This window comes from Corapipo altera, unplaced genomic scaffold (genome assembly GCF_003945725.1).
Source record: "Corapipo altera isolate COAL_440 unplaced genomic scaffold, ASM394572v1 61210, whole genome shotgun sequence".
NCBI lineage: Eukaryota > Metazoa > Chordata > Aves > Passeriformes > Pipridae > Corapipo > Corapipo altera.
In genome coordinates, this window is record NW_020885705.1 from 1 (window position 1) to 10,035 (window position 10,035).

General features: G+C 68.8%; 1 protein-coding gene across 1 annotated transcript; it reads left to right on the forward strand.

Moving 5' to 3' along the window:
* Nucleotides 1-722: 722 nt before the first annotated feature.
* LOC113940739 (neurocan core protein-like) lies at nucleotides 723-8,396 on the forward strand (the record flags this gene model as incomplete). Its single annotated transcript, XM_027631888.1, is given in 13 exon segments — nucleotides 723-897; nucleotides 1,092-1,219; nucleotides 1,929-2,222; nucleotides 2,512-3,396; nucleotides 3,484-4,560; nucleotides 4,562-4,663; nucleotides 4,901-5,017; nucleotides 5,492-5,605; nucleotides 5,807-5,965; nucleotides 6,058-6,140; nucleotides 6,220-6,364; nucleotides 7,242-7,424; nucleotides 7,532-8,396. Coding segments are annotated over 13 exon segments (3,731 nt in total), but the record flags the coding sequence as incomplete, so codon positions are not given.
* Between the last annotated feature and the right edge of the window lie 1,639 nt (nucleotides 8,397-10,035).

The window sequence follows — 10,035 nt, forward strand, 5'->3', positions numbered from 1 at the left end:
GGTGGTGTGGGTGCTGTGTGGGGTGTGCACCCCATGGGTCTGAGATGAGGGGGGTGAGCTGTGAGTGCACCCCACGTGAGCTGTGAGTGCACCCCATGTGAGCTGTGAGTGCACCCCGTGTGAGCTGTGTGCCCTGGGAGAGCCGTGCACCCCGATGTACCCCATGCACCCCAATGTACCCCATGTACTCCAGTGTACCCCATGCACCCCATGAGAGCTCTGTGCACCCCAATGTACCCCATGCACCTCAATGTACCCCATGCACCCCATGTACTCCCTGCACCCCATGAGAGCCGTGCACCCCATGAGATCTGTGCACCCTAATATACCCCATACACCCCAATGTACCCCGTGCACCTCAATGTACTCCCTGCACCCCATAAGAGCTGTGCACCCCAATGTACCCCATGCACCCCATGAGAGCTGTGCACCCCAATGTACCCCATGCACCCCATGAGAGCCGTGCACCCCATGAGAGCTGTGCACCCCAATAAACCCCATACACCCCATGAGAGCCGTGCACCCCAATGTACCCCATGCACCCCATGAGAGCCGTGCACCCCGTGTACTCCCTGCACCCCACGTGCCCCAAAAAAGCCCTGCACCCCGTGTGATCCCCGTGCCCCGCAGACCCCGCAGACCCCCCACCAGCCCTGCCCCCCGTGCCACGTCCCCCCTCCTCTGCCGACGCCTCGGTTCCCTACACTGCTCTGCCCTCCCAGGCGTCGTGTTCCACTACCGCCCCGCGGGCCAGCGCTACGCCCTCACCTTCCCCGCCGCCCGCCGCGCCTGCCGGGACAACTCGGCCGCCATCGCCTCCCCCCGGCACCTCCAGGCCGCCTTCGAGGACGGCTACGACAACTGCGACGCGGGCTGGTTGGGCGACCAGAGCGTGCGGTGAGTGCGGGCACGGCGGGAGGGAGGGAGGGAGGGAGGGAGGGCGGCCGGGACCCTCCCTCAGCGGAGCTGAGCGCTCACACCGCCCCTCTCTGGCAGGTATCCCACCACGCAGCCCCTTTCCACAGGTATCTATCCCATCGCACTGTCCCTCTCCACGGGTATCCGTCCCATCACACTGTCCCTCTCCACAGGTATCCCATCACACTGTCCCGGCCCGGTTGCTATGGAGACCGCAACAGCCTGCCCGGAGTCCGGAGCTACGGGCGGAGGGAGCCCGAGGAACAGTACGACGTGTACTGCTACGCCCGGGAGCTGAGAGGCAAGGGATGGGGGTGGGCATGGGGGCCCAGGGGTGTCCCACCACGGCCACGGCACGGCCAGGAGCAGGGCTGGATGCCCAGGGGTGTCCCTCCATGGCCAGGAGCACAGCTGGATGCCCAGGGATGTCCCTTGGTGGCCACAGCATGGCCAGGACCACGGCTGGATGCCCAGAGGTGTCCCTCTATGGCCAGGAGCATGGGTTGGTGCCCAGGGGTGTCCTTCCATGGCCAGAAGCATGGCTGGATGCCCAGGGGTGTCCCTCCATGGCCAGGAGCACGGGTGGGTGCCCAGGGATGTCCCTTAGTGGCCATGGCATGGCTGGGAGCACAGTTGGATGCCCAGAGGTGTCCCTCTATGACCAGGAGCATGGGTTGGTGCCCAGGGGTGTCCTTCCATGGCCAGGAGCAGGGTTGCATGCCCAGGGATGTCCCTCCATGGCTATGGCATGGCCAGGAGCAGGGCTGGATGCCCAGGGATGTCCCTTCATGGCCATGGCATGGCTGGGAGCACAGGCATCTCCATCCATGGCTCTCCTGCTGGGGTTTGGCTGCAGGGCCGGGTACCAGGGCGGTGCCAGCACTCCGTGCCATCCTTGGCACAGCGTGGCCACGGCGCCCAAGTGACGGAGCCGTCGCTGTGCTCAAGGCCGTGGGGACATCACGGCTTCCTGTCCCCGTGTCCCCAAGGTCTGTCTCTCTCCCCTGCAGGGACGGTGTTCTACGCCACGGTGCCCGGGAGGTTCACCTGGCAGGGGGCCCGGCGGCACTGCCGGAGCCGGGGGGCCTCGCTGGCCACCACGGGGCAGCTGTACCTGGCGTGGCGGGAGGGGCTGGACCAGTGTGACCCGGGCTGGTTGGCCGACGGCAGCGTCCGCTACCCCATCAGGGTGCCCCGCAGGAAGTGTGGGGGAGAGGCCCCGGGGGTCAGGACCCTCTACCAGTTCCCCAACCGCACCGGGTTCCCCCCCGCCGCCTCCAGGTTCGACGCCTACTGCTACCAAGGTAAGGGGGACCAGCCACGGTGCCACCCAGCTGCCCCCCTGACCCCCCACCAGCCCCGGGATGCCCTTGGGAATCAGTGGGCGTGGCCAGGAAAATTGCTGTGGATGACTATTTATTTAATTGGGGAATTAACGGGATGGATGAGGAGAGCGGCGCTGGGAGGGAGCCCAGCCCCGGGTGTCACCCTGGCTGAGGGGGTGCAGTGCGTGGCACTCGAGGGGGGCTGTGGGACCCCACCCATGACCTGGATGCCCGTCCTGCCCCTCTGATGCTCGTGGTGTCCCTGCAGCCGCGGGGCAGAGGGATGTGGAGGAGCCGGTGCCGCCGGTGCCTGACCCGCCGGGCAGTGACAACGTGCTGGTGGAGCACAGCGAGGAACTGGGCACCTCGGGGGACACCAGGGACACCCCCCATGATCACTACGAGCTCCTGCCACAGCCAGAGCCTGTGGGGCCTGGCCAGGAGGAGGAGGAGGAGGAGGAGGAGGAGGATGAGCAGCTGAGGCCGGCGAGCAGCAGCCCCGCGGCCACGGCACAGCGCGGGGACCTCCCGGGGGCCGCCCCGGCACCGACAGCTCCCGGGCTGGGGATGGATGGTGGGACACCCCTGCCACCCCCCACAGCCCCCTCGCTGGCTTGGCCCCATGAGGAGGAGGCTCTGAACGTGGTGGATCAAGCCCTGGAGAGCTCCTGGCAGGATCCAGCCGGTGCCAGCCCAGCGCTGCCGGTGCAAGAAGACCCTGAGGAGCCCCTGGTCACCCTCCTGCCACATTCCCAAAGCCCAGCCCGGGAGCACAGCACTGGATCATCACTGGTACCACCCGGGCTGGGGACAGTCCCCAGCATGGCAGCAGAGACCCCCAGCCTGCCCCCCACCAGCTCCCAACCCCTGAGGAAGAGCCACGCCGGGCTGAACGGGCGCTACTTCCAGCTCCAGAGGCAGAGCCGGGACCCCACGGTGGCAGCTGGGGACCCCACAGTGGCTGGAGACCCCACGGTGGCAGCTGGGGACCCAGTGGGGACAGCCACCCAGGCCCCCGTCCTGGCCCTGGAGGTGAAGGAAGCCGAGGCCAACACGGTGGAGCCGTGGAACATCCCCCGAGCCGGCACCGAGAGCCTGCGGCGGGAGGGCCCCGACGTGTCCCCCAACGCGCTGGAGGAGGAGATCGGCCCCGGTAAGGGACACCCAGGAACGGCTGGGGGGGGGTCCCGGCGGGGGCTGTGCTGGGTTGGGGACCCCACGGCTGTGCCATCTCTTGCAGAGTTGATGGCACCGGCCACCGCCCCGGCGCCACCCTCGCCACAGGCCCCGAGGGATTCCCCGCAGGAATTGTGGAGCCCCCGCAGTCCTGGGGGGCCCGCAGGGACACCCCCCGTGCCGTCCCCAGCCCTGCCTGTCTCTGTGACTCCCCACGACGCTCTGGGCCACCGGGACATCCCCACGGATGAGGCCCAGCCTCGTGTCCCCAGCGCCCGCGGGGACTCCCCCCGGCCACCCGCCGAGGCCACCGAGGACTTCTCCGGGGACACCGTGTCCCAGGAGGACGGTGGCTCTGTCCCGCCGTGGCCCCCGCTGCCCCCGGCCCCGCTGGTGGGCGAGGGTCCCGAGCCGGCCCCGCAGCCCCGCGGTGACGGTGACGGCAGCGGGGCCCCGGGTGACGCCTCCCTGGAGAGGCAGAGGAAGGCGGTGACCTTCCTGCACCCAGATGGCCCCTCCACGGGTCACCCGGCCACCCCCGGCCCCACCGAGGGGGCTGCTCCCCATGCCCGGGGGGGGCTGAGCCCCACGGCCCCCCACGGGCCGGCTGAGCCCGGCCGGGAGCAGCCAGAGGAATCCAGGGATGATGGGAAAGGCTCAGCCGAGCCCAGCGGTGAAGCGGCCGCGTCCCCGCCGGGCTGGGACGTCCCCTCGCCGTCCCCTCCCCCCGCGGCCACCGCGGGGACCCCGTGGGCCAGCACCGAGGGGCCGGTGGAGGCGGCGGTGCTGGAGCCGGCGGCCGAGGAGGGGTCCACGGGCTTCGCCCCCCATCCCACCGGCCACTCTGGGCCAGAGCTGGGGGCAGGGGAGCAGCTCCTCCTGCCCCCCCCCGGGCCCTCGGCAGCCTCCCCTGGGCTCCCCAGCCCCCCCCAGCCCCGAGGATGCTCCAACATCCCCCAGCCAGGAGGATTCCTCCGGGGAGGCGAGGAGGGAAGAGCCCCCCGCGCCCCTCGGCTCTGCCACTCGCGGCCCCTGGTCACCACCCACTGCCCCTCACCTGGGGATGGAGGGGACCCCCGAGTCCCCCGGCGTGGGGCTGCTCTCCGAGCCCTCCGTGGCAGCGGAGCCGGGGGGCCCGGGGGGGTCCCCGCTGCTGGACGCCGACAGCGGGAGCGGCGAGGGGCCGGGAATGGAGGAGCGGGAGCTGCTGGCCTGGGAGGGCACCGGCAACGCCACCCGGCACGGTGAGCACCACGGCAGCGTGTCCCCTTGTCCCCCGGGGCTGATGGGCACAGGGACGACGGGTTGGGGGGGGTGGGTTTTGGCGGGGAGGTTTGGGGGGTTTCTCTCCTTTTACCCAAACCAATTCACTCACTGGGGAGTTTCCACCAACTGGGTGCGGGCGGGATGGGAGCGGGGATGGGGTGGGGGCCGCTGTGTCCCCCCGCCCGGGCTCAGGGCTCCTGTTCCCCCCCCCCCAGCCCCGTCGGACCCCTGCGAGAACAACCCCTGCCTGCACGGCGGGACCTGCCGCGCCAACGGCACCGTCTGCGGCTGCAGCTGCGCCCCCGGGTTCACCGGGGAGAACTGCGAGATCGGTGAGAGCCGGGGCGTCCCGAGCCCTGCCCCGGAACAGGAGCATCCCAAACTTGCCCCGGAACAGGAGCATCCTGAGCCCTGCCCCGGCACAGGAACATCTCAAACCTGCCCCGGAACAGGAGCATCCCGAGCCCTTATCCGGCACGGGAGCATCCCAAACTTACCCCGGAATAGGAGCATCCCAAACCCTGCCCTGGCAGAGGAACATCCCAAACCTGCCCCAGAACAGGAGCATCCCAAACCTGCCCCGGCGCAGGAATATCCCAAACCCTGACCTACACAGGAGTATCCCAATCCCTGCCCCAGCACAGAGCGGAGCAGCAGCCGCGGGAATGGGGCCGCGGCTCCAAGTCCTGCCCAATCCCCCATCCCCGGTCCCTGCCGGCACTGGAGGGGTCGATGGGCGGGGTGGGTGGTGTGGGGGTGTCAGGGGGGTCTCCCCGTGCCCACAGCCCCTCGCGGTGTCCCCGCAGACATCGACGACTGCCTGTCCAGCCCCTGCCAGAACGGCGGCACCTGCATCGACGAGGTGAACTCCTTCGTGTGCCTCTGCCTGCCCAGCTACGGCGGCAGCCGCTGCGAGAAAGGTGGGGAGCAGACCCCGGTGTCCCCACAAACCCCCCGCGTGGGTCACCACGGGGTGGGGGAGACCCCCACGGGGTGCTGGGCACCCTCTGCCGCTCTGGGGTTGCTGGGAGGGGGCGCGGGATGAGGAGCCGCTCCCCGCGTCCCTCCCCGTGCTGCCGGTCCCCTTCTCTGTCCCCACTGTCCGCGTGTCCCCTCCGCAGACACGGAGGGCTGTGACCACAACTGGCACAAGTTCCAGGGTCACTGCTACCGGTACTTCTCCCGCCGGCGCTCCTGGGAGGACGCGGAGCGGGATTGCCGGCGCCGCGCCGGGCACCTCACCAGCATCCACTCCCCGGAGGAGCACGGCTTCATCAACGGTGGGTGTGTGGGGGGGGGGTCACAGCCCGTCCCGCCCCCCTGGGAGCTCCTCCCCTCCCCCCCTGAGAGCCGGGCGGGCCCCTCCCCGCAGGTTTTGGACACGAGAACACCTGGATCGGGCTCAATGACAGGATCGTGGAGCAGGACTTCCAGTGGACCGACAACACGGGCTTGGTGAGGGCCTTTTGGGGGTGCAAGAGGGGGGCTCGGGGGGTGGGACAGGAGGGGTCTCACCCTCGCTGGGGTCCCGCAGCAATACGAGAACTGGCGGGAGAACCAACCCGACAACTTCTTCGCGGGGGGCGAGGACTGCGTGGTGCTGGTGTCCCACGAGATCGGCAAGTGGAACGACGTGCCCTGCAACTACAACCTGCCCTACATCTGCAAGAAAGGCACAGGTACCGCCTGCCCTGGGGCCCTCACCCCGGGGCACCCCCAGCCCGCAGCCCCTGGCATCCCTGTCCCTGTCCCACAGTCCCTGGTGTCCCCATCCCACAGTCCCTGCTGCCCCCATCCCACAGGGCTCCCCATCCCACAGGGCTCCCCATCCCACAGTCCCTGCTACCCCCATCCCACAGTCCCTGGTCTCCCCATCCCACAGGGCTCCCCATCCCCATCCTGTGTTCCCATCCTCCAGGACCCCCGCCCCACAGTTCCCAGCATCCCTGTCCCCATCCCATGGTCTCTCTCCGGGAACCTCCTCATCCTCAGCAACCCTCTCCCAGCCCTTTACCTGGACAAACTCCACTGGTTCCCCCTAAATCTCCGTGTTTCCTCTCTTTGTCCCAATCAATTCCTCCCTCGCCACTTGAATCCGTTTAATTTGCCACCATTAAACCCATTAAGTTCCCATCCCTTATCTTGGAAGTTTTATTAACCTCCAGCTGCTCCCTGGGTGCTCCTTCCCCACCCCGCGTGTTAATGACGGCCCAATAGGGCCCGTTAATTAACAAATTAAATCCTGGGGACACCTCGGTGCCACCCTGATGGAGGAGGAGCCTCTCCTAAAGCCATCACCGCTGGTGGCAGGGTGTCCCCTTGTCCCCTCCTGGGAATGGGGGGCTCCTGGAGAGAACCAGTGACAGTGGCAGGGTGTTCCCTTGCAGTGATGGGAGGCTCCTGGAGAGAACCAGTGACAGTGGCAGGGTGTCCCCTTGTCCCCTCACAGTGATGGGGGGCTCCTGGAGAGAATCAGTGACAGTGGCAGTGTCCTCTTGTCCCCTCACAGCAACAGGGGGGTGACAGGGCTCTCTGTGTGTGTGTCCCCCCCCCCAGTGCTGTGTGGGCCCCCCCCGGAGGTGGCCAACGCCTTCCCGGTGGGGAAGAGGAAGGAGAAGTACAACATCCACTCCAGCGTGCGCTACCAGTGCCAGGAGGGCTTCACCCAGCGCCACGTGCCCACCATCAAGTGCCACAGCACCGGCAAGTGGGACCGGCCCAAAATCCTCTGCACAAAACGTTAGTGGGGACGGGGCGGGGCGGGGCGGGCAGGGGATGGTCCTGGGGGGGGGGGGGGTCCCCTTCCCTGCCCCCCCCCCCCCCCCGGTTGCCCCCCCGTTAGCCAGGCGGTCGCACCGAGCGCGGCGGCACCGCCGGCACCGGCACAGCCACCCCCACCACCAGCACCACCACCACAAACCCCGCAAGGAGCGGCGAAAACACCGCAAGCACCTCCGGCTGGACTGGATGGAGGAGGGGCACTACTTCTAGAGCCGGGGGGGCCGCCGAGCACAAGGGTCCCCCGCGGGGTGTGGTGACGTTTCCCGCCCCCCTCTCCCACCCCCTTCCCTCACCCCCCCCCTCCCTCTCTTTTATAACCCCCTTTTGGCTTTAGCTCCTTAGGATGCCCGGCCCCGTAGGGAATAGGATCCGGAGGGGGCGGCTGCGTGTGCGTCCCCAGCCCTCCCTGCATGCCCCACGCTCAGCCCCCCCCGGCCCGGGGTCGAGCCCCCAGCCCCGCACAGGGACCCCCCCCACCCCCGGCTGGGCTCTGGCCCCGTCCCCAAAGTGGGGGTTACCCAGGTGGGACACCCCCCCGTGTCCCACCCCGGCCCTCCAGTCGGGTGGCTCTGGTTTTTTTAGCAGCCCCCTCCCCCTTTTCCTTCTCCGGCACCCCGGTCCTGCCTGTGGGGCGGGGACACGGTGCCACCAAGTGCCACCAAGTGCCCCCAAGTGCCACCAGGTGCCACCAGGGCCGTGGTCCCGCCCCGTACCCGCTTTGGGGCCGGTGTTGGTTCCTCCAGCTGTCCCGGGTCCCGTTGGAGTTGTGTGTGTGTGTGTGTGTGTACGGCGCTTTCTGATCTCTGCTGTTTGCGACGTGACTGCCGTGTCCTGACCCCCTCCCCCACCCCGCCCCCCCCCCCCCCCCCCCCCGTTTCTGACTCTGCCTTTCTGTACTGCTGGACATTTTAATAAATTTTTTTAACAGTTGAGCGAGTTCCCCGAGCCTGGTGCCCTCCCGGGGGCTGTGGGCACCCCCAGGAAGGTCCCCCCGTGTCCTTTTTGCCACCTCCTTTCACCACATGGACTTAACACGAAGCAAACCCAACCCCTCTCCCGGGGCTCCTGGTGCTCCCCACGAATCACCCCGGTGGTGGCTGCCACGTGTGTCCCCAGCGTGGCCACGGATCCCCCTCGAGCTGGGGAGACGCTGATGGATTTATTGGGGTCCTCCCTGCACCCCACCCCCTGTCACCCACCCTTCTGTCCCCTGCCAGGGCTGTCACATCCCAGCAGCTCTTTGTTTCCATCAGCTGGTGAAGGTGATGGATGGGCCGTGCTCAGCTGGGCCGGGCTGGGGGGAGGAAGCCCCCAGCCCCTCTGGGGGACCCCGGGGTCCCCATCCGTGTCCTGCCACCCCCACGGTGGCTCCTGGGCGCTGCCCAGCCACGGGGATGCCCCTGTGCAGCTCTGCTGGCACTGGATCCCTTGGATCTGGTCCCAACAAATCCAAGCAGGATGCTGTTGGGATGCTCTGAACGTGCTGGGAACAGGGAGGGAAGGTGAGGCCGAGCAGTGCCGGGGTCCCCTCATCCCCAAGACGCCCCTCGGGGGTGGCACCGGTGAAGGACACACCAGAGCCCGGCTCAGCTCTCGAAAGCAGCCGAAGCTTTTATTTCATCTACTATGTCCAGGGCTGCCAAAAGCCTCGGGGGGTGCCCAGGGCTGCCAAAAGCCTCGGGGAGGTGCCCGGCGGGGCGGGCACGGGGCCGGTGCCCACCCAGTCCCTCCCACTTCATCCGCACGAAGCCAAGCGAAGGAGCTGCCCCGGCCCCGGCTGGAGGGGCTGTGAGTGCCCCCTCCCAGGCTGCCCAGTGCCCCCTCCCAGGCTGCCCAGTGCCCCTTCCCAGGCTGCCCAGTGCCCCCAGTCCTTGCCCAGCGCCAAAGAGGCGTTTTGGGGAGCCCGCGGCAGGTCAATCCCCTGCAGAGACCTGATGGTGCCGTGACACCGGTGGCCCGCGGCACCTCCCGGGGGTTGGGGCGGGGGGGGGGGGGGGTGGCGGGGGGGGGGGGGGGACGCGGGGGGGGTGAGGATGGAGGCTCTGATGGGCCTTTAGCACATGCAACAGGCAGGTCGAGAAGCAAGAGCTGCGATGAGCGGGGAGCCAGCCCCGGGCCCGGGGGCAGCGCTCCCAAAGTCCTTCCCCTCCCGCTGCCTCAAGTTTTCCCCCCCCCGAGTGCCACCGGGCTCCTCCACCTCTCCGGCCCGAGGCGGGGGCTGCCCGCAGCTCCACCGCGACCCCCGGGGAGCCCAGCAACACACACCCAGGCGCGTTTTTTTTTTGGGGGGGGGGCGCGGGGGGGCGTTCCCCGGCCAAACCTGGGGAGATGCTCCCTCACACGCGGTTGGGGTGCCCACCCCCTCCCGCCGCCTTCTCCGGGGGTGCATCTCCGGCCTTTTTGAAGCAGTAGACGCCGAAGAGCTTGTACTTCTTGTCGGGGAAGCCCAGGTTTCTCACGCCGGGCTCGCGGCCGCCGCAGCGGGCGCGGGGGTTGACGATGGGGTAGCGGATGCTGCCGTCCTCCAGCCAGCCCGCCTCGCAGCGGTCCAGCAGCTGCAGCTTCCAGG